This window comes from Passer domesticus, chromosome 14 (assembly GCF_036417665.1).
Source record: "Passer domesticus isolate bPasDom1 chromosome 14, bPasDom1.hap1, whole genome shotgun sequence".
Lineage (NCBI taxonomy): Eukaryota > Metazoa > Chordata > Aves > Passeriformes > Passeridae > Passer > Passer domesticus.
This window is the reverse complement of record NC_087487.1, coordinates 1,225,451-1,249,572: the sequence shown is the minus strand read 5'-3', so window position 1 is coordinate 1,249,572 and position 24,122 is coordinate 1,225,451. Positions and strand designations below refer to the sequence as shown.

Here is a 24,122-nt window from a genome sequence, read left to right as displayed (position 1 = left end):
CCCATTCCTTTAGCATCCCTTCATTGGCAATAAAATGACTTTGCTTCCAACATTTGATCATTACCGAGAAGTCCACACTGCTCAAGCCCATCAAAAAGTGAAGAAATGCACAGAGTGACTCCTATGAGACCATTTACTCCCAGTGAAGAGCAATTAATGGATTGCAAGTCATGACTGGCATTCCTGGGAACCACAAAATCAGGTGGGTGGGATTAAAGTGGTAAGGGATCCCTTCTGCTCCAGAACACATGAAAGGCTGGATTTCACCACTGCTGCCCTCCCTACCTTACAGGGACAGTCCCACTTCTCCCCTCTATCCACTGGTTTGGATATTGTGATAGGGGTGCTGTCATTTTCTAACTGTATTTCCAAATACTGAAAAGATTGACTGGGAAAATGTTTGCAATCAGTCATTTTTACTATGCATCCTTCAGTGTTCATGGACCTTTCCAGGCTATTACACACTTCAAAGAAGCTTATGATTACCTCCTCAGGAGCTGGAGAAAAAGCATGAGATCATTCTCTACTACCTAATTCATTCAAATGGAGTTAACTCATTTTTACAACATTAGCTAAATTGTTTGTCTCAAAAGCAAGAATACACTTTTACTTTAGTAATGCATGTCTGCAAATGAAAATTACTTCTGCTGTGGAATGTTCTACAGGCCTTGCTAGATGAGTGATTTATGACAGTCCAGACTCAACTGCACCAATGCAACGTACACTGTGTCCACAGAATTTAACTCCTGGTGTTTAAAAATTCTGAGAGTTAAATTGGGCATCATTAAACTGGAGGTCAAACTACATCATTATGGTATTTTCCTGCACATTTGTCTCTGCTTTTCTGAGTCTGCAAAACAGCTCCTGCAGCCTCTTACCTTAAGCAGGCACCCAGCCAAGCTGCCCAGTGTGTGCCATGGGAGGCAGAGGCTGAGCCTTGGGGGTCACACGCGGGCATCTCGCCAGCACCCGTTCTGCACTCAGCACCTTTGGGCCACTCCTGCCCTGCACCCACCCAGCCCTGGATCCTCTCCCTCTCTCAGAGGCTGTGGAGGTGCAGGATATCCTTGTGCTCAGCTCAGTTCTGGTACATCTTTCTGAAAATACTGCTATGATGACAGTCACAAGCGATGGAATGCTGAACAAACATTCTCTGAGGAATTTTAAAAAGGTTTAAACTGTATTTAAAAAAAAAAAAGGCATATCTTGGCAGTCAAGCTACCTGTCCACATCAAGGAAGGTGGAGATCTAAGCAACAAAGCTGTGCTGGAGACAGTTCAATCCAACTCAGTTAAGGCAGCTATTGAAACTGCAGCCAGTGTTCCCAGTGCTTGTTACAACCTGCTTTCCAGCAAGCCTTGCTGCCTGCTCTCCTGGGAATTGCCTTGCCCCACCTCACTTCAGCAAGCCATCCACCCTTCCTCCTCTCCGCAGAGAGCTAGAATTCCCTGCCTACATTCCCATGCAAGGAGGAGGGGCAATTTCTGATGGCATCTTACTCTTCGTCCCATTTTCCCCCTAAATGTCACGTGGCTGTGTGCCACGCTTGGCATGAGATGCCAGCACAGGACCACACCTTATCCCAGACAGAGTCTGTGGATTTGAAGTCACAGACTGAGGATACCCTAAAGTTTTTCATGTGTTCTCCAAAGAACCAAGAGTATTTCCCTGCTCAGGAGCCTGCAAAGACCCCACCTGGCAGCCACCAGCAGCCAGCACTCTATGCATGACAGCAGCAAGGCAGCACTGCAAAGCAGAGCGCCAGGCACTGTTGTTTTTGTGTGTTTTTCAGGAGCCATGCTTAGAGGAACACTTGGCATTTATCTTTCAGGCAGTGTGAGTCCAGCCCACACACACCCTGTGCCAGCTCGAGGCACTGCAGTCTCCCCACTCCTCCTCTCTCCCTACAGTCCCTGGTGTTCCCTGGGTGCAGAAACCTGCAGCCCCACCACAGCCCCTTGGCTACCTCCAGGCACGAAGCCCTGGCCCTTCCTTGCCAGCTCTCAATGTCAAATGCAAAAAAAAGAACCCCGAGAGTCTCTATTGAACACCAGTTCCTGTGAATCTATTAAAATGTATGTGAAATTTATGTATAGATATCTATAATCTATCTTTCTCTACCTGTGAAAGCAGAGGGAATTAATACAGAAAATTAGATAAGACTGTTAATTTCAACGTTGAAATTGTATAACAGCATTGTGCTACAATCTGTGAGTTTTTAAATGTCATTGATCCCTTCCCTATCAAATTTCTCTTCTATCAACTTTTAATGGCTTTTTTGATAGTACCATCTATATAGGCTTTTAAAAATACCATATGTCACAGGATTGTAATATAAAGCACATATAAACAGAAGATAAAAAGCAGAAATTACAAGACAATCACACCCTAAAAGCCATAAATTCAGAGCAAAACCCCATTAATTGTGCAACAACTTTAAGCATATCTTCTGGGTATATAAATTAATTTTTAGTGTCAGAAAACGGTCTGATAACACTTGCAAGATTGGGAAGTTTCATCCATGAACATATAAGGACTTGAAATGAAAGCTGAAAAAAGGTTTGGTATCTCCATGGTATCCAGAACTGGGTCTGGATATAACTTTCCAAACTGTAGGAGGAAAAAGAACTAACTTTGCTACCATGGAAACAGAACAGTGCAATATAACTGATTGCTACTTGTCTGCCTTTACCAGACCAATTGATAAAAGGTTAAGGCCTTCAATGACATGGGTAGTTTTGTTTCTACCTGAGAAGCAAATCTGCAGGAAAGGACCAAGACCGAGCTCACCAAGCAAGGGGGAGCAGCCCAGGAATGACAGGCATTTCTAAGAAAAGTAGGGGACTAGAGAGGAGAAAAAGAATAAAAGGAAGATGAAGAAGGAAGATGTCCTGGTGCATGAAGGAAGAGGGGAGGAAGCGTTTGGTTTGATTAGCAAGACAAAAGAAAAAGGCCCTTAAAATGAAGGGCTGGATTCTAGCCATGCTAAAATAAAGTATATGTATAAATTGGGCAGCAAGTCCTGGATTGGTGTTACCACTTCTAGAACCATGCACATCTTTCATTTCTCAACTCACTTTTCCTTTGCTCTTCGCTGGAAAATGCTGCCCTGTTTGGATGTGTCCAAAGCCCCCAACGATTACCGGCATTTTCCTGACAGTTTGTGGGGTTCTGAGGCACACTCTTTCACTTCACTGGGAGCATTCCTCCTCCACCCAGACGAACTGTGCAGTGCAGGGTGTTCTCCTCACGGAACACGGCTCTCCCTGCCCGCCCAGCTCCCTCAGGGCACGGGCCGCCCTCCAACCTCCCCTCAGGCGGCAATCGGGCCTTATTTCCCCGGAAGCCGAAGGTCTCCAGAGGATGTCACCAGCTTTACGGTGCAGCTTTTTGAGGGAGGATGTGAATGTTCAGAGTTCTTTGGCACCTGTTTTAGGACTGTGAGGTAGCCGGAAAATTATCGCTTCAGGCGCTGAACCACAAGCACAGGCTGTTTGTTACATTCTGCTGCTCGCGTTCCGAGGCTGGAGGTCAGGGCTGACCTCCCCCTCACAACAACGCGCCATCGGGGCCGCCGAGGCGCAGCCCCTCCTGAGGGCGGGACCGCTTTAAGGGGGAGCGCTTCGCCATCTTAGGTGCCTCCGCCCCCTCGCGCCACGTGAGGCGAGCGGCCGCCATCTTAGGCTGCCCGCGCGGCCGGGCGGTCACGTGCGGCGGCGCTGAGGGACGCGGGCCGGGCTCTGCGGCGCCATGGGGCAGTGCGGCATCACCTCCTCCAAGACCGTCCTCGTCTTCCTCAACCTCATCTTCTGGGTGAGTCCGGCCGCGCCTCGCGAGACACGGCGGCTCCCGGGTTCCAGGTCGGAGCCTGGCCCCTAGAGCGCTGCGGGCCTCGCTCAGCAGCCTGCCCCCCACCCGCCGCCCCGCCGGGGTTCAGTTCGTATTTAAACTCTTTATGTTTAACGGGCGTTCCGAGCCCCTTCGCGGGCTGTGGGCGGTCGGTGCTGGCGCTGTCCCTTCCCTGGCAGTCCTCCTCCCGAGTTCCAGGGTGGGGGGAGCTGAACCTGGCCTGGAAGGTTTAACGAGATCTTGGTAGAGGCTGTTGTGTAAGCGCATGCAGCTTTCCTCTCCTGCATTATTGAGCTTCTCAGGTCTGTGGCAGTTCAATTTGCGTAGCCAGTTTGGTTTTTGTGGCGCTCTGGGTTCGGCTGTCCGCGGCGGGACATCCCGAGCGCCCAGCGGGCTCCGGACGCCCTTCTCCCCCCGCGGCTGCTGACGCGGAATCGGGACGTGTTTATGTCCAGATTATCATGTATTTGTGCGTCTGTATGCCGCTAACCACGGTAGCATTGTAGTGTGCATGCAGCGCTGGAGCTTCCCACGGCTACAGTGACAGTAAGACAAAAGCTTTCAAAAGAGGAACAGTAGGCTGCTGTAAATGACCTTTTTCAGGATGGACATACAGGCTCTAGCTTGGCATTGTATTCACTGTAATAATTGGCTTGGCAGAATAGTGTAACTCTCAAATCATTTTAAAGAATCGTTTGTGAAATTTTTAAGCATTCCCTTTGTGCATTTAGGTACTGCGTTTTTCCTGCTCTAATCCCAGCTCCAGGAACAGAATATCTGTTGTCCCAACTGTTCGGAGATTCCATCTTCGAAAACGTAATAGGGGGTAACAAGCTGTTGGACCATAAAAGTGTAGCTATTTATATAGCTGCTTCATTTATTATTGAAAGTGATATGAAATCTTACTAGCCTTACAGGATGACTGTTCTTGTCTGAATTTTTACGAAGGAATGCTCCTTAAGGGCGCCTGGAAATGAGTCATGTTCAGGGAAAATGCATATCTGTGCATTCTTACCGGCATTTGCCTGTACAGCTCTTCTGGGAGAGGAGCAGTGAAGGTGAGGCATATTCGGCCTTAAGTGGTGCAGATCAGAAGTTTGTAATTCTGGCTGAGGGGCGCAGGCTCCGTTCTTATCTTTAAAGTAAAAAGTAGTGACATCAGTCTCTTAGTGCAGCCGTAAGATTGGAATCTGCTTTGTTGGGTGTGGCTTTTTGTTCCATGCATAATTACAAGTGACGTTTTGAAAGCTCTTTAACGACTTCTACATCATACTTAAAAGTTTTTGACTGGACACAGTTTTTGTGCGTCGCCTTCTTGATGGCACCTTGAAGTAGATTTTCCTGTAGTTGCTGTTATAAACGAGGCTCTGTTTGGAGTAGATGAGCACAAGTTCTGTGTGCAGTTTCTCCTGTGCTCCAGAAGCTTAGTGATATGTATTGTTCGTTGTCTGCTGCATTTAGTAATTTAGCTGCATGTTGGAGTTTGGAATTATTTATTTCATACAGTGGTGGGGTCAAAGGTATTTTGTGTAATGCTGAACTTTGTGCTTTACAATTTTTGATTACTTTTGAGACAAACTTGGCTTAATTTAAAATGAGCAGACTGTATTTGAACAACAGCAACACAACAGTGTTCAGATAAGGTGTACTTCACGTCAAATTAAAATGTCATCAATCTTGTATTCTGCAGACCACCTCCAGCCTAAGAAGTCAGCATGTGCTGGTAGCTTTTTGGCAGATAAGTGACTGGGTTGCTTGTGTTGGAACAACCTTGCAGCTCATCAGCTGCATGTAGAATGAGGCAGGCTTTCTGAAAGTGACTTACAGCAATCAGTGGTGTTCTTTTCTTTCACAAGCTAGAGTCAGTAGCTCATTTGTTGACTGAGCTGTGTGTGTTAACATTTGGTGCTCTTCTAGTTGGCAATGTAAGTGCTTCTGTGCTGTTAAAGGAAACTTTTCCTTGTGCTGTAGTTCCAGTATTGATAATTAGGTCATTGGGATTTCCTGAGACTTGACAGTAGAAAATGCCTAGAATTGGTCAAGTAACTATGAAACCTTGAATTGCTTTTGTAAGTTTCTCTCTTTAAGTTTCATGTACCCGTCTTGTGTGTTGTCACTATCTTCATGGTCACCTGTAGGAATAGCAAGTTTTGACTACACAGTGGATTCTAACTTCCCCCTCACCCTATGGGTCTGTTACTTGTAGGACGATTGGAATGCTCAGAGATTTTATATCTGTCTAATAACTGAGATGTTCAGAAAATTATCAGTGCTGTGAAGAAATAGCAGAGATTGTTTTACTTGTTTTACTTTGAAGTCTTGGTTCTAACTTTTACAAATTTCTTTCAAGTCTGAAAGTAGCAGATCAGACCTTGCTGACAGGTGACAACCACTTGCCACCTACAGCTACTGCTTGCAATTCTACAAGTTCATCTCACTTTGAAGAGTCTTGTGCTACTTGTTAAATCTTCGGTGACACTATAAAAAGTAATTTATTGTCTTGTGAAAGCATGTTTTTACTGTGTAAAATTCTTACATTAACTATATTTTCCTACATGTTGGTAATATTTCAGGCTTTTTATTTCTTAAATTAGGCTGTGGAAGCTGTCTAAAAGCAGGGCAGGTACTAGTTTATCATGTAGAAAGCTGAATGGACTTTACTCACCTTTCCACTTTCTTGGTGTGGTATTTTCACAGTCCAGCTGAGTTGTATTTCAGGGGTGTTGAGCATTGAGTGCATCTTCTCTAAGTGCCCATATTGCCTTTGAAATACAGCTCTGTAAGGAAACAGCATCATGACTGGTAGTCATAAAGAGTAGCAGAGTGTAAATTTTGTGTGGAACATGTGCTTGAATTTTGGGTAAAACTCAAACTTTGGTCAAAGAGTGTTGGAGGTCAAAAATGCTTCATATCAATGCATTTCTTGCTAAAGTATCAGTTAAAACTTGCCCTCATTAGAGCAGGGAGTACTGATCTGATTAATAGTTTCTTAGTGTCTGGTTGCTATGAGTTAATTTTTGGGTAGATATGATAAATGGCAAAGGAAAGCCAATCCTTCAGCTGACCTTTACCTGAAGTTTGCCCAAGATTTATTTGTTCAGTTGGTGACTTCATTTAGGGGATGCTGAGCCCTTTAAGGAAGGGTATTGCAGGGGAAGTAATTGTGACATCAAAGACAATACAGCTTAGAAGTCAAGTAAGTAACTTCTAGTACATATATCTTCATAATTAGCAAGATTTTTTTGTTACCTTGATGACATGTTGATAATTACTAATTGCAAGGAAAAAAAATATAGTAAGGTATTTGAGAATAGCATGTTCTTCAGGACACCTCCTAAGTTAAGGTCTGCATAATTTTGAAAGAGAAATAAATAGATTTACCTGAAACAAATGCCTAAAGACTGCTGTCAAATGTGTTTATTTGTGTGCCCTTAATTTAAGGCTTCATGGTGTGACTTGCATAATTCAGTTGAAACCAGTGTGAAGAGGAGATGAAGACAAAAATACTAAGGAAATTTTTCAGTCTTAGTTTAGTTCATAGGAGAGAATGCTAAAATATTCAGAGTTCCATGGGGTCTTGCTTCAGAAAAGGGAATCTATTTTATATTCCCAAGGAATCTATGTGCTTTGACAGCCTGCTCTGCTAAAATAGTGCCAGATATCCTGTGCTTGCTGAGGTTTTTATCTTTCACCTCTGTGTCCTCCTTGAGAAAAGGAATGAGCTCTGCTTCTACAATACCTTCACTGAGTAGTTGCAAACTGTTTAAGTTGTTCTTGTAGTATTTAGCTGGCTTGAAATCATTACTTTGACAGTTCATTTGACTAGGCTGTTATAAAACATGCTTGGTATGATTGTTTAGAGAAATTGTAGAGCACAAATACTTTCTACAGATCTGTGCTCACCACAGTGCAGTGGCCAGAGTATGGGGAAATGGAGGATTTTTTCAGAGGAGCTTCAGCAGTCAATGGGTGTGTAATATATTTAGGGATTTCTGCTAGGAAAAAAAAAAGAAAATGAAGCAATGGGAAGATTCATTCAAATTTAGTAGTAGAAAGCAAGATTAGCACTCACGTTCTCTTGCACATAGCGATAAGCCCGGTATTTTTTCCTGTTTATTGTGAACTTGAAAATAGTTATTGCTCTGGACTTTAAAACAAATTTCTCGAGAGTTCTTTGGTGATCAGACTCTAATTGATGGATAATCCCAGAGGTAACTTTGCAGGGATTACTTGCCCAAAGCCCTTTTGTCTTAAAGACAATTGTTTCTGGATGTAGAAATGTAATATTTTCTGCTTCTGCCAGTATGGTAGTGTGAAGAGAGTGTATCCTTCAGGATTATATAATGGTTTGGAATCCTGTGCATTAAAAAACCAGTTATTTTAATTTTAAAAAAATCAAGACTTGAAACTCTGAAGTGTTGTGCCCTCTGAGTGATTTTTCTTGCAATATTTGAATATGAATTTTCAGATAGCAAACATGGGCCAGGTCCTGAATTTTAGTAGTAAATAGTTTGATTTGCTTTTAAGCAACACGGTAGTGTCATTCATGTTTCTTTACAGGATGAGTTTCAGGTCTTTGCCTGGGATTTTTCAGGATTTTTGGTATCTGAACTTGAGCTTAAAATGTCTAATACCTAACAAAACCAAGTTGCAGAGCTGAATGTGATACCTTTGAATAGTACAAGGAAATTGTAATATCGCTTTACCTGATGAACTTGGAAGCACAGAGTGATCATCATTGTTCTCCTGCAGGGCAAGGAACCTGGGAACAGCAGAGCACCAGCTCAAGTTACAGCCCTGGTGACTAAATCGGTGTAAAAGAACGGCTGTATTGTTGCCTTGGCTTCTAAAAGGTAGAAGACTCAGATGCTCTGCATCTTGCAGTTAGTGGCACTTTAAATATGTAATGCTGAATGCAAAAGCAGCCTAGCTCAGCCTTTTGCTTGAGCCTGAAAAGCCTTTGAATGTGAGGTGTTCAGGCACGGTGCTACAGAACTGCATGTGGCTCCTACAGACAGAGCAGTCTGGCCAGCTTGAATTTCACAGGGTTTGCTTGTTTTATAAGCCTTTAAGATAGTTCTAACTGTGTTACAGAGCTGAATGGAATTGCTGTCTTTCTTCTCCCAAAAGATTTTATAAGACAGTTATAGCTCAGTGTTAAATTATTACTGTTGAGGACAAAGATAAGATTGTCAGGAAACCATTGGGTTCTAAGCTGGGTATGCATCAATTTCAGGAACCAGGGAAAATATCGAGTATGGGTGTGGGTTTGTTTGGGAGGGGAGTGGAGAGTTACACAGCAGTGAAGTGCTGAGAAGACTGTAAGAGAAATAAACCCCTGAGAGATCCTGTTGGGCCTTTGAGGGTAAGGAAATAAATTTTGAAGAACAGAAAACTAAAAGGAAGACTTAAAAATTTTTGTCATCCTCTTCTTTTTATGACAGTAATCAGGCTATGAGTACTCTAGTGTTGGAAAGAACCAAAAATGTCAAAAATACCCTAGAAGTCAAATAATGGAGAAATGTGGGAAAAAAAACCCACTTATTCAGGTACTGTTCTAAGAAGCCCAAAAATCTGGAGGCAGACCACAATACCCACATTCCTGCTTGTGGGTAGGAAGTGTTCAGGAGTTGGTATGTGTAGACAAAAATAACCATTAAAAAGGATGAAACTGATATAACTGTAGACTCTCAAAAATCTGTCCTGGAGTAAGCGTGTGCTTTGCTTTTTAAAAAACGTGCTAGAAAGGCAGTGAGAACAAAGATACACTCACATTTAACATGAGGAAAGCAGTAGACATGTTGGGAAAATTGTCTTAGGACAGGATCCAGGCAGAAAAGCTGAGGGTCTGTTAGTGTAGAAGTGCAGTTAACAATCCCATGCTTGAAAGATATTTCCACAGTGGAATGAATAATCGGTTTAGTGTGGTGTCTGTGTTGCTGTCAATGTTTACCAATCGGCAGTGGTAAGGTTGGTAGCAGTAGGAATTTATAAGAAGGTGTCTTTACCAAAAATGTTAAATACTCCTCTTGTTTAATAGCAGCATTCACACCTCGAATATCAGGTGTGTTTTCTCCTAAGATACAGTACTTTGCTGCTACCTTCATTTTCTTGTTCAGAGAGTGTGTTTTTCTTAAAACAGTGAATAAAACAGACTCTGAAGGGACAAATACTATTCTTTGGCTGAGTCGATTGGATCAGTACCACAAAAGAAATCCAGAACTTCTGCAAAGTGAAGAAAATTCCATAGCAAGGTGAAGAGTAAAAGTGTGAACGTGTAAGTAGTGTTGATCAGATCTCTTTGGCAGTAACACTATTAGGGTAGTGTAAGGAAGACTTTGCTTTGTAAATGAAGCTGCAGTGTCCATGGTTGATAAATAAATAATCAGTGGAAAAAGTTTAAATATCTTACTCATCTTAGGTAGCCACAATTTTGGCTTTCAAACTGTGGCAGCGTGTGAGCATTGCTGAAAACATGAAAACAGTTCTTGGTGTATGTTTGCTGCCTACTTGGAAAACAAACAAGCAAACAGAACCCCTGAAACTGTTTCAAGGTGCAGCTGGCCAGTGTACAGCCTTGTACACCTCAGGGCTTGTGGGAGGTGAAAGCTGACTTTGTGAAGTAGCCATGAGCTTAAGAGGCTGTCACAGAAGCCCAAAGAACCTCGATTTTTAACTGAGCTTTCCCACAGTGTGTTGAGTGATGCTTATCATTGTGTCATTGGGTCTTCTAGTTTTCCCTCCAGTTCTTTGTGTAATTGTTGAGCTTTTAATAACTCCATAGAGGCTCCAGCCAAAGCAGTAAAATCAATCCTTTTCTGAACTGTGAGAGGTCTACATGTCTGTGAAACTTGCTTCTGATTAAAAGGATGTTGACTTGCTCAAGCCTTTTGCAATGGGCTGTGTTCACTGATTGTACTTTTATATCAGTGTTTTTAAAGGTTAATTCATCCTAAAATAAGTGTGCTGCTTTAGGCTCAGAACTACAAGCTAGATGCAGACAACTGTAAAGAGATATGTGAATGCTGAGTAACCAGTCATGTCCCTAGAGCATGCGTGTTACCTGGCACAGATTCAGGAAATGCTGCCGTCTATTCAGAGCATTGAGCAGATTAAGTTGGAGAATTCTTCCTTCAAGCCCTGTTTATCAAAGACTTGTTTGAACTGTGTGCACTTCATATATTTGACTTCCATTTAATGATAGGAAATACATGATTGTAAACACAGTAGCTTTATATTCATTTGTCTTTGACTTGAACAAGGTCGGACTTCGCAGATTTCCTGTTTACTCTGCAGGATGGTAAACATTGAGATCTAGATTATTTGATGATTTTTTAAGTTATCCTTGTGTCTATAGAGACTTTGGGTTCCTTAGATGATTCCTATTTTGAGATGGATGGTTTGAGCACATGGTACTATTTTGGGTGGTTTGGGGTGGGTTGTTTGGTTTTAGGTGGGGGAGAGTCAGTTGGTTAGGAGTTGGGTTTTTTTCTTTAAAAACACATGTATTCAACTTTGTACTTGGTTTGCAACAGGTAATAAATGTGCATTTAACTGGAGCAGCCCTGGTCAACATAAACTGCACACTTTGTGTGGTTAAAACTGTCCTCTCTGTCACAGTGTTTGTATGTTATTTGTATCAGTGGGTGACACTGTCCGGTGTGCTGAGACCTCAGGTTGGAGCTGCTGAGCTCTGAAGGGGGAGGGACCTCGGGCCAGGGCAGTCCCATTGACTGAACACCTCTGAGCAGTCAGCACAAGAACTCTACCTGTCTGGCTTAGTTTCACTCAGAGTGACTCCTCTTAGACACTCCTAAGATGCACACTCCAGTGATGCAAGCCAGAAGGTAGTAAGAGAAAATCATCAAAAGGTGAGCAAGAAGGATTGCTTCAAAAGCACTTTTCTCGTCCCAGCTAAAACACTTTAGAGACCTCCCCCTTGCTGGTTTAGAGCAGGCTGAAATAAACAGTCCTGTGGTTGTGATGTGAAAGGAAAAGGGAGGTCATCTCAAACTTGTTTATGTGTAAACTAACCGGGTAGTGTTGCTGTTTTCATTGTTCTGTGATAGACTGTCCTGCACCTGTTCAAAATCAGTGTTCAGCTGTGATTCATGGCTTTTAAACCTTGTGCAGGCTCCTGCAGGTACCTCTGCTCTCAGGACCTTCCCCCCTGCAGATTATTTGTTGAAGAGGTAGCAGCAGTGGCTCTGAAGAGTAGGGTCGCTTTATCACAGAGGCAGTGTCTGTTTCAGAAACACCAGCTCCTCAACATGGTTCAGAAGTAAAACCTAAGGCCCAGTGCTGTCATGGATGATTAGTCATTCTTGTACCATGTGTGGATGGGATTTAATGAAGTATTCAAACCAGGCAGCTTTTAATCTGTCTAAAGGCTGCAAAAGCAATGTTTCTTAAAATGCATGTGTTTCTTGAAGTAGGGAAGGAAAGATAACACCTGTAGACAGATTGGATTTTTCTTTTTTTTTTTAAGGCTAAACTCCTTTTACTTCAAATACATTGTTCAAATGCATGTGCTTCTGCAGTTTATGATCCAGATTTTTCTTAAAGAGGAAGCCCAATTAAATTAAAACAAAAGAAGGACAAAGGAGTTCACAAATGGTTCTGATTTCAGCTTTTTGGTATATATTCTTTGCCTGATGCCAGCCACAGCTGTGGTTTTTCATCAGCCACCTTGTAACATACCATATTTCTAACAAGCATTTTAACTCTTAGAAATAGGGGATTACATCACTGGCCTGCCATTCACATGCTTCATTGCTAGGCAACAGTTAATGTAATTCCATTGTTCAGTGACACTACTTTGAGTCTTTGCTTTGTGTACAGAAAGTGTGTGTCTGCATTTTGCCATGTTGTACCTAATATGGCAGGCTTTGTACAGATGGATTAGCATTTCAGCATCTTCTGTGCATGGGGGTGATTTTGCAATAGCTTGTTCACTCTTGTCTGGGAAAGATGTCTTGCTCTTGGTCTTTGTTACTGAATTTTCAGTTTCCCCTCTCCTTGTATGTACATAGCACCTTTTATTGGATGAATGTGAGCCTCCTGGATGCCTTTAAGATTCCTGCAGAGTACATAATTACTTCTGCTGCAGAAAGAGAGGTGGAGAGGTCAAATGTATTGCTCAAATCCATGCAGATGATGATACTTTTGAGCTGGCTCTTCATATCTTTTTCTTTGACATGGTGTTTCTGTAGCAAAGTGCTGCAGGGAATATTCCATACATAAAGTAATATTCTGGTAGTGGTTGTGTGCTATTGTTTTATAGAAAGGAGTTGCAATATATCTAGGATGTAGTGGCAAACAGGGCTGAAATCCTGGATACCTTTTGTCTTGTGGCTTGTCTTGTTCTGTGCCACACTGAACAGGCTTCCCAAGGAGGACTTCCAAGACTTGAGACTAAGTCTTGAGCAGCCTGGTCTGAATTCGTTGTTGAGCCTGCTTTGTGCAGGCAGCTGGGCTAAATGATGTTCTCCTAGACTGAATTATGGATTAAGTCTCTGGTTGTACACCAGCACAATCCAGCCTTGCAGTATCACAGCTACTGGAAGCTGCTCTATCTGTTTCTGCCTGAGTGGGAGCATTGGCTGGAGGCAGCCTGCAGTGTTGTCCCTCAGACTGGACAGACAGACAGTGTGTCACCTTCCGGCTGAGGGAGCTCTTGTGTGCAGGGTATGGGTTGGTTTGCAATAGGGACACTACCCTTCACAGCACAGTGAAATTCCCCAGCTCATAGCCTAGCCATTGCACCTTCTGGGTGCATTGTTTCAGCTGGGCCTTGTACTGGGACATTGGAAAAGCCTGTCATGAAACATTCAGATTATATTTGCCATCATTGCAAGTTGATATTTTGTTCTGCAGCAAGTATGAGGGCAGTTAGGGAAGGCATTTATAAAGCACAAACGGATAAGACCCTTGTATTTAAAAATAAATGTGTGTTAGTTGGCTCCTCAAGCAACAGTTCTCTCACTAGCTCTGCTCAGCTTAAAGATAGTGAAGGTATTGATGTGTTGGGATCGTTGTAACTGTAAGGGAGGCAAGGTCATGGCAGATGGATGTGAGAGCTGTGTCTTACTGTTTAAATATGGATAGTTGCAGATTTGTCCTACAAGGTTTATTTTGCAGTAACTTCAAGTTGTCTGTTTGTTGTACCAAATGGTCCTTTTAAAACAATCCTTCTGAGAACTTCAGTGTTGCAAGTTTGTGGTACATTTCTGTAGGTATTTGCTTCTGCCTTTTAGTAGTTGGTTTATATTTGTTTCTGCCTGCTTTCTGGTTGGAATCAGATGTTTCCAGTGCTGTAAACTCTTCAGAAATGCTGTTGTTTCTAGCAGTTCATCTTTCCCTAGCAGAGGTTGACATTCACAATGTGTACATCTATTTTACTGTAACAGTAAGTCAGATAGTAACTGGCAAAATTTCTGAGGACACTACTTTATGGTGTTTGTTAAAATAATTGTTACCTTGCTGAAGGACGGGCTTGGTGTTCCAAGGAACTTACCATGTTTTTGTGCCTGTTGCAGGCAGCAGCAGGCATCCTGTGCTACGTGGGAGCCTATGTGTTCATCACATATGATGACTATGACCACTTCTTTGAAGATGTGTACACACTAATTCCAGCTGTTATCATCATAGCTGTGGGAACGCTGCTTTTCATTATCGGACTGATCGGGTGCTGCGCCACCATTCGAGAGAGTCGCTGTGGCCTGGCTACGGTGAGTGCAGAGCTCTGCAGTGGCTTGGCCTGGTGTAGATTTGGCTGCCTTCTCTCTTAATAAACTCCTCAAATAGTACCTGAAGTTGTTTCTTTATGGCCTTAAAAGTTATCTGCTTAATTTTTTTAGGAACGTCTTGTTTCAATTTTCTGTTCTGAATAAAGGTGTTAAATTAAACAGTTGTAGCAGCAGAAGGCATCTCACTTTTACCTTTTTTAAAGCTGTGGCAATCTCATTAAAAAGTGTAAAACCATATGATTCAGTCATAACAGTTTTTAAATCTCACTTTTATCTGTTGTGGTTGAAAAGCTGAATTGGAGAGAAAAGTGATTCAGGAGTCTTCTTGCTTTTAGTGTCTTGCATCAGGGTTAACTAAGGGTTGTCATAATGCCTGATTATGTTCTTCATGGCTTACTTGGAGCACTTGGTTTGCAGTATTTTATGCCCTGTGTTTCCAAGTATTTGAACTGTAATTTTGACTGGAAAACTAGGTAGAGAAGAGGAGAGGCTGGTATTTGAATTGTCCCCACAGGAGGGTCTGGGGCTTCTTTTTTAAGTACTGTGTAGACTTCTTTGAAAGTGCTCCTAAATATAGCAAGACAAATGCATAGCTTGCTGTCTTTTCGAGCTCAGTTGTTACAGAGCTTAATCTTCAGAAACATTCCCTTAGTCCATCTACCACTCTAACTGCCTGGGTAGCCTCTCTGATGGGACACTCCTATTTATCTAGCAAAGAAGATTGAAAGAAACACTTGATTAAAGACCTGCAGTATGGCATTTTCAGTACTAATGACAGCTGCACTTGCCTGACTGGGCAGCTTCTTACTACTTGGTGAAGCTGTGAACACTAAAGTTTCTTGAATGAGTTCTGGGCTCATTTGGTCAACTTAAGTGCCTGCATTAAATTATCTGTTAAATCAAAACCTTGAGGCAAAAAAAACTTTAAATAGAAAAATCTATGTGGAGCCTTTCATTAGGCAAATGAATGAAACTATTGGCACAAACACTTTTGATTGTATTTTGCAGTTTGTGATCATCTTGCTCTTGGTTTTTATCACTGAAGTTGTGGTCGTGGTTCTTGGATACATTTACAGAGCAAAGGTAAGAACTTCTCAGTTTCAGTAATATTTTGTTGTGGATTCTGATCATAATACAGAAGTGTAATCTTCACTGTGTTTGATTCTGCAGAACAGTTAACAAACTGTTAACTGTTTGTTAAGGGATTAAAATCAGACATCTGAGTGGATTAATTTGTGATACCAGTACTTTAAAATTTACAACATGAATGTAGAGAGCTATATCTTAGTCAAAAATTACCTGGAACACATCATTAACAGTTAAACAGGAGAAGGGAGTCACAGTAATTGATACCTTTACATTTTCCAGATGGTCTTCTAATTTGTTTATGCTTTGGCTTTGTGAATAATTGAGGCTACACAATATTTGAACATAGGGCATATTTTTTTGATATGCAATAACTTGAATGTTGTCATGTGTTTTGGGTGTGTAAACTAACGCTGCTTAATAATGAAATAGATTGAATGTGTTAATATATACTTTCTAGCATTACTCAGGTTGTTGACAGGGATTATAGCCAAACAAATTACAACTTTTCTCACTGTTTGTTTAATGGAATTAAGAAACAGGACCAGAAGAATGAAATTAGATGTGTTTCTTCTGGCAATAATACATGTTAGAAAGTTATTACATGGTATTAGAGATGCCACAATGTAATTTGAAGAAATTTCTAACTTGCACAGTTTACTAGCATTTGATATGTCTATATCTAAATTCTGGAAGAAAAAAAAAAGACCAGAGAAGGCATTTTAAGCCATGACGTGGAGCATGTTCATAGTGTAGAACACTCAGATATCTTACCAGTAAGCTGAACTACAGTACCATTGTCTCTTTGGCCTTTTGTGAACAACACAGGTTCAGCATTCTCTCCTCCTTGCTTTCTCCTGCTATCCTGGAACAAATGGGAGCCAGCTTGGAAGTAAAAGTGGTGTTTGTGCTTGGGCCCCAGGGAAGGCTGCTTGGAGTAAGCACTGACCACAGGACCTTGAAGTGTTTGTGTTACAGACCTGGTGCATAACACTTAGAATAAGCTGCTTCAACAGAACTGCTCTACTGGCCATGCTTGAACTCAGAATATGTTTTTTCTCATGCTTTGCATTTGATTTCTGGTATCTTGGCAGTGACCTGAGATGATCATTGGGGATTCTTAAGTTTGTAGTGGAAGTAGACCTTAGAAGCCACTGAGGAAAGCACTACAATTCCAGGGGAGTAGGCAGTGGGTTCTTACATGTTGATCTCAGTGGTTTCCTTCTGTTTCAGTACTTGCAGAGGAATACTTTAATATGTGCAGGAATTACTGTGGATCTGATCTGGACTATGCAGTAGTCATCTTACTGTCTTTCATGTTCCCATCTTGAAGGGACTTGCTCTTTCTCAGTGAGCAGTATCCACAGCAGATACAAGCAGATTAATGCCTCTGCCTTGCCCAGCTGTGTGTTCCTGTTGTTTCTCTTTTTTTGGTTTGCTCTGATGCAGTTTCCACTGCAGGAGGTAATGCAGGGCCAGAGCTTGGGAGAAGAGGGAACGTTGTCTGGTTTTGGTGGCAGCCTGTTAAGCTGTTTGTGGAAGTCAGTATTTGAAAATTGAGCCTTAAATCTTTGGAAAGGACAGACAAGTTTTGCTAGTAAAGATGGCAGGTTTCTAGTACCCTGCAGTATCTAGCATCTTAAACTACCATTTCAAGTCTTACAGAAGTAAACAGAAATAAATTTATTACCAGTGAGCTGGGAGGGGAAGTCTGCTTAATCCTTCTGATTATTTTTGCCAGGATAAATAAGTCAGCTTTATGCTTTGTTAATTTTGGTCTGTTGTTTCTGACATGGTGTGTATATACATCTGTGGGAGCCTTGTTTTGGTTTTTCTAAAGGCACCTGAATCATGTTAGAAGTACTTTGTGTTCACCATACAAACTTGCAAACAAAAGGAAAGATTAAAGTCATAGCAGTTGTAACATTGGGCATAATGCCTCAAGGAAGTGGCACTGTACGCTCTTAAGATACCATTATTGATCCTAAAATGGCTTCATTTTCCAGCATGCCTCTGTAAACCTGTTGTTGATCCTATTCAGACTCTTTTAGAGCCCTGTGAAATGTGCCCAGGCCCTGCTGAGATGGGCTGAGCTGCTGCAGAGCCTCCTATCAGTGCTCCTTAGCTGGAAAAGTCAGATTTTTGGAAGTGCCAGTAGTGAATGAAAGGCTTGGTTGCTTGAGGACCTGTAGGTTTTTTTTTTTCTTCTGGGTGGAGGGGTTCACTCTATCCATTTTTCACTAAACCTGCCAGTTAACTAGAGCTAGTGGTTTCTCTTTGGATCTTAGGGAATTTGCATGGTTTTCAGGCATAATGTTGCCTTGATTGAACTGCAAGCCAAATGATGCACAAACAAGCACTGAAATAAATTATTTTGAAATGTATATGGCAAATTGAACAACTGTTTTGTTATGAGTTGGAGTTGTAAATCAAATTAAATCATCAAACAATTGCTTTTGAACTGGTCTGAAACAAGTTGCTTGTCCAGGCTACATTGACTTTTATGCATATCTATCTTGAAATAGGCAGCATTCTTGAGGAGGGGGTGGTGGTGGAATTCAGCTTGTGCTATTGCTGCAGAAAAATCTTCCATTGAAGTATTTAAAGGAATGATGTGTTGACAAGACCTTCCTACTGTAGCTTGCAAATCTGAAGAATATGCATGCTTACTGCTCAGTCCTAAAATTGCATTCCTTGCACATAATTCCTGTTGAAGGTGATAGAAAAAAATCAAATCAGAGCTAATCTTAAAATTGCACCAATATTTATCTGCACTAAACTGTGTATTATTTAAGTAATAGTTTACAGTAAAGTGTAGTACTTAAAAGGGTCTAGTAATATTTCCTCCAAACCAGGCATTTCAGAATACCCTTTGAGGGGACAAGTGATGGTTCTTGAGTGACATCCATTTGTAGCACATGTACTTGACAGCATCTTGACTCAGTTGCAGTACTTCTAAGACCTATTGCAGTAAATGTTGCTGTACACAATGTACTGCCCTTGGTGTTCCTTGAGAAGCCCTGGGAGACTGGGGCTGAACACAGAGCCTGGTCACTGTAGGGTCAGCCAGAAGGCATCTTGGAGAATTTATTTACCTGTACTTCAACCAGAAGAGTGGGTGGTATGACTTAGTACTTTTTGATCCCAATATCTTCGTAGTCCCAAGGGGAATGAGTTTGCCCAGACGGTTATAATGGTTTTGGCTTGGAACCTTGAAGTAGGGAGGTGAGTGCATATTCTCATGGACAGCCTTAACTTCATGAAAAGTCTTCCACGGTGTCACAGGAAAAGCATGTTCCTTTTCTGAGAGACAGGCAAAGTAGCTTTGCCTAAGATCTGGAAGGTAGCTTCCTGGATTTTCCTTCTCCTGTAGCTGCAAGCTGGCAACATCTTGGCAAAAGTCGGGGTTGAATTTAGGAAGCTGTACCACTGAATTATGCTGATTACAGATGATGGGGAGCTACCTTGGTTTCCTGAAATGCTGTAACTGGAAGCAAAATAATGTTACCTAACCTGTGCCTGTTGTTCTGGTGAGCTGATGCAGCTGCTTTCCTACCCCTCCTAGGTGGAGGATGAAGTTGACCACAGCATTCAGAAAGTGTACAACCGATACAACGGGACCAATCCCGATGCAGCCAGTCGTGCTATTGACTATGTACAGAGGCAGGTGAGACAGCGAGACTCGCGCCACTTTTCCACTCCTTTCTGTCCTTACAACACAGAGGCTGTTGCTCTGCTGTTTGTGTAGATGTACTTCCTCCACTCTCACAACTCTAGGAAATTGCTGAATTGACAACAAATAACTCTGTTAAAATTAATATTATTGCTGACAGGGAGATACATTTTTGTATAATTAGCTATCTCTCAGTCTATGCTTGTACTCAAATATGTAGTCCTTAAGTATTTTTCTGCAGTGGAGCATAAGATACCTGTCCTCTTGGTATTGCAGTTAAAATTGAATTCTTTACCTGTCTGATTTTCCAGCTGTGCTGCTGTGGGATCCATAACTATTCAGACTGGGAGAATACTATCTGGTTCAAACAAACTAAAAACAACAGTGTGCCCCTCAGCTGTTGCAAAGCAGCCCTCAGCAATTGCACTGGCAGTTTGACCCGCCCCATGGACCTTTATTCAGAGGTAAGGCAGCCACAACATGAACTGACACAGCCACAATTCATTTTCTTTGGGAGAAATCAAATCTTGGGTGCATTTGCTTTAACAGAAAGTAGATGTGATAATTCCTCTCTCTTATTTTCATCTGTGAGTAATTTGCATTTAATTACTTTTTTTTAGTATTAGCATTATCTTTCTGCCCTATGTGATGCTTTTGGGGTTTTTTGGTGTGTCCACATATGATTGCCAGATTGATACATAAGAAGCCTACTTGTTTCAGGGGTGTGAGGCTCTGGTTGTAAAGAAGCTTCAGGAGATCATGATGTATGTCATCTGGGCAGCACTAGCATTTGCTGCTATTCAGGTAAGAGAATGCTCTTTATTTGTTAACTTCTTTCAAATTAGATCTAAACTGCAGTACAGGTAATTACAGGTATGCACATACAGACAGTACCTTTTAACACAGAACTTCCCACTGCTATGGCTTATATATTCTGTTAGAGCTGAACAGTCAGTGTTACATGCAGTAATCCACTCTGATGTAAATGGTAAATTATTTCGTGAAAACTTAATCATCCTGGTATTAAGTATCATAAACATCCTGTGATGGCATTTAAAACTTGAAGATTTTGTGTAGTGTTTAATTTCCAACTTGTAAACAACTCATTTTTCTTGCTGTTTTAGAGGTACATTATCTTAACTATGGTTCATGGTGTACAAATAGTGTTAGGACCACTCAGGAGATCTCAAAACCCAAGGTTTTTGATAGTGTGCTCTGCTCCTGGGCAGCTGAGCTTTGCTGTGTGTCTTGAAGATTTCTTGGGTTTTGGACTTAAATAAAGAGGCTCTAAACTGGAGATCCTTCCATGAACCTTGCTACAGTTTACCCTGGTCATAAAAAGGTAACTGAGGAAATAAACTCATGTGTGTATTAGTGTTTATTAAACTTTAAGGAAGAAAAAAAAGACTACAACTGTCTCCCAAATATATTTGTAAAATTGAAATTTTGGATGCTCATCAACTGGCAGACTTAGTACATTAATGACATTATTTTCAGATTGTGCCTATGTTATGGTCTCTGAGCAATGTAGTACATATGCTGAATCCCAGGACACTTAAAAACTAATTTCAAAGTTACTTTAGTGCTCTTAATAGTATTTGAATTCAGAAAATACCTGTCAAGTCTGACAGTTTAAGCACTTCTGTTTTCAAAAGCAGCTTTTGAGCTGGATTGTATGTTTGAAGGTAAATAATCTTGCAAAGTCTTGTGAAAATAGGGTTCCCTTTGTATTTCAATGTTACAAGGATGTACTCATAGCACTGTATACAGTCATGTTGAACTGTTCAGACCCAGACTACTTCAGCTGTGGAACTTCAAATTTGGTGAGATCTGTGCTCAGTCTCCTGAAGGGAAGGTATAATTTTAATTGTCTTCCTTAAAACTTTGGTTGTTAAAGCAATTCTTGGTCTGCTTGAACAATGAAACATATTTGTGTACTGAAAATTAATGTCTTACCACAACCATAGTTACTGTGACAAAATTTTTTTTTATGTCAGGAACAAAGTGTATCTGATGACACTGGCTGAGGAGAATCCCAAGAGGAGGCATTATTCTTAGTTCTGGACTTTTGCAGGTTGATGAACAGGCATGCCCCAAAATGCAGCACAGTCAGAATCCTTTCTGGCCCTGGCCCAGAGTTTGACACATGCTTGCAATGGCAGCGTGACTGCTTGCACCCCTCTGTTCAAAATGTTCTATTATTTATCTCCTGAAATTTGAGAGAAAAGCTCTGACATCTTTGTCTTTGCCATACGGAATTCAAGTATGTACTTGGCTCAGTTCTCAACAAAATAGTCTGTGGGCTAACAGAGAGAGATAGAATGTCAACTTCAGCACATGGCTGCAACTTGGGTCATACCCTGCAACCTTAGAGGAATAATTATGGGTTTTTTACCAGTTCTGAATTTTGCTACCTTCCCTGTGCGGCTGCACAGCCTCCTCTGAACAGATTATTTTGTTATGCAATGAGGCTGTTCAAAGTTCATTACCTCTGATAGCCTATAGTCAACAAATTTAACCTTCAGTAATTGCTTTAAAATTAAAAGACTGAGAAGAGTATTTGTGCAAGGCTTGAAATTTATTAACAACTTAGTCTTTTCTGCATAGAAGCAATTTTTGGTATGTTCATGTTTCAGTTACCATGGGGATCTTCCAGTGTGCAGTAATTCCCTGGTCCCAGCCACAGTGACAGCACAGAACTATTAATAGATAGGGAGCAAAGACACAGCTTTTGTGGCTGGTGATCATTTACAAAGGGCACCTGTATATACAGGCAGTGAATTTTTATACAAAATAGGTTTGGGGAAAGATTGAATGTAGTTATTGCTAGCAGGCAGATGAAAACCAAAATGAATAAAAAACTAAACAAACCTCCTGAATGCAGGAGGTGTCTAAACTTTCCTGAATGCTGTTGAAGAGGAGGATGCATGGATCCTTCCTCAACTCAGATTTCTAAAATAGCAGTTCACAATATTAAATAGCAACCAAAGAGAAACAGACTCAAATGCCTTGAATTGTTTAGAGGTGCTAGCATTTTTTAATGACATAATAAATAATGTCTGTAGAGAACATGGAGATACGTGAGTCACTTCTTTGTTTATAGTGAATTCTAGGAGTATGCTCAGAAACCTCCTAAAGGGGATATAAATGGTTTAAATAGTATCTCAGAAGTTAATTGCATGAGTTTTACTGTAGTACCTGAATGTTTGAGATTTCACACAACTGTATCAATTAAATATCTCGAGGGAGTCATTGAACAGGGCTGTCTTTGTGTAAATAGCTGTAAATGTGCTGGATCTGCTTTTATTCATTTGATGTACATGGCTAGATTGAATTCTAGCGAAGGACTAAAGAAGGTGTTCTGCATCACACTTCTCATTTTATCCTGGCTTTGAACAGCACAGGAGTTTTTGTACTTGCAGGTTGTGAGCCTTCTTGAGAGTTCTGTAGCCACTGGCAGCTCCCATAAAATGTCCGTTTTACAAGTCCAACAGAAGTGGGTTTAATTGTAGATATTCCCTCCTTGCTGAGAAGGGCTGTGTCCATGACAAGTCATTCTCCCATGTGACTTCTTTCCTCTTGCTCTGACACAAATTTATGAACCTAAGCACCCTGATGTAGTTGATGTTCCTGCTTATTGCAGGAGGCTTGACTGGATGGCCCTTAAAGGTCTGTCCCAACTCAAACCATTTCATGATTCTTTGATAATATATTTAGGAGTCAGTCTGTGAGCTGCAACCACCTGAGTGCAGAAAGGTGCTGTTTTAACAACAGCTGAAGTACCATACTGTGTTCCTCTCCATGTGCTTTTTTAACCTGAGCTGCTTTCTGCTATAGATCCAAAGCTGATAATGCAGTGCAGACAAAGCAGAGTATTGATCTTTACAGCTTGTTCCTTTCCAGGAAATTAAAAGCTCATACTAGAATTTCATCATGCCTTTTCCTAACCACTGCATATATAGATTTAGGATTTTTAAACATTCTGTTTTCAGTCTTTCAGCAGACTGGAGTACTATGTTGTATGTACCATCATTTGGTTATAAAACATGTTACACACCTAATGTTTGCATTGGCCTGTATTTTTAAAAAGTCAGTAATTCTCCTTTTGTCCCAGTACTACTTTCACTGGGCTTTTGCTGTGTCAGAGAGGAAGATCTACTCACCCATTTCATTCTAGTTTGCTTTCTGTCTGAGGGATTTTTTGTGGTGTATTTTTGGAGCGGGTTCTTTTTTCAGAAATCGAGTTGTGTTCATAGTGGTGCTTTATAATCCAGAGATAGGACAGGAGCCTCCTGAAGTATTTGCATCGGTGGATAAATTTCCATGCATACAACCAAAGCAATACAATCTTAATACTTTACTAGAAGCTATTGCCAGTTATTGTAAACCACAAAACACAACACTATACCTGCTATTTTTTAGATGCTACAGTGTTAGTCTACCTTCAGTAAACATGCAACTTCTTTAAAATACCATGCCCTGCATCCCTGATTATTCATGTGGTTTAAGTCTTGTAAGTGGACACAAGGTGATCATACCCTAAATCCTGGTAAGCATGCCAGCACAGTTGTGGTGCTGTGAATTTTAACATGTCTAAAAGTGAATTATTTGCCTTAGATTTAAGCTTTCTAATATGACATGTTCACAGAGAGAGAGTTCTGTGGAATCTCTTTCAAAAGCCCATTCTCAGCATAGCAGTTAAGCTGATGCATTTGAATTGCACTTGAATTTTCCATACCAGATACAGTATTGAATAATCTGTACCT

The 24,122-nt window shown here is 41.3% G+C and overlaps 1 protein-coding gene and 1 long non-coding RNA gene across 2 annotated transcripts in view; one reads left to right on the top strand and one right to left on the bottom strand.

Annotated features, from left to right (window-relative positions):
- Positions 1-3,656: 3,656 nt before the first annotated feature.
- Positions 3,657-24,122, top strand: part of TSPAN3 (tetraspanin 3) — a 21,708-nt gene continuing 1,242 nt past the window's right edge. The window contains exons 1-6 of the mRNA XM_064388693.1: positions 3,657-3,813; positions 14,388-14,579; positions 15,606-15,680; positions 19,249-19,350; positions 19,668-19,820; positions 20,077-20,160. Coding sequence (XP_064244763.1) covers positions 3,751-3,813; positions 14,388-14,579; positions 15,606-15,680; positions 19,249-19,350; positions 19,668-19,820; positions 20,077-20,160 — 669 coding nt within the window. The 5' untranslated portion in view covers positions 3,657-3,750. The remainder of the gene's footprint in view (positions 3,814-14,387; positions 14,580-15,605; positions 15,681-19,248; positions 19,351-19,667; positions 19,821-20,076; positions 20,161-24,122) is intronic.
- On the bottom strand, positions 5,914-6,979 carry LOC135280614 (uncharacterized). The gene is made up of 3 exons (XR_010347494.1): positions 6,915-6,979; positions 6,515-6,626; positions 5,914-5,981 (listed from the first exon to the last, which is right to left on the bottom strand). It is a non-coding gene; the product is annotated as an uncharacterized LOC135280614 (long non-coding RNA).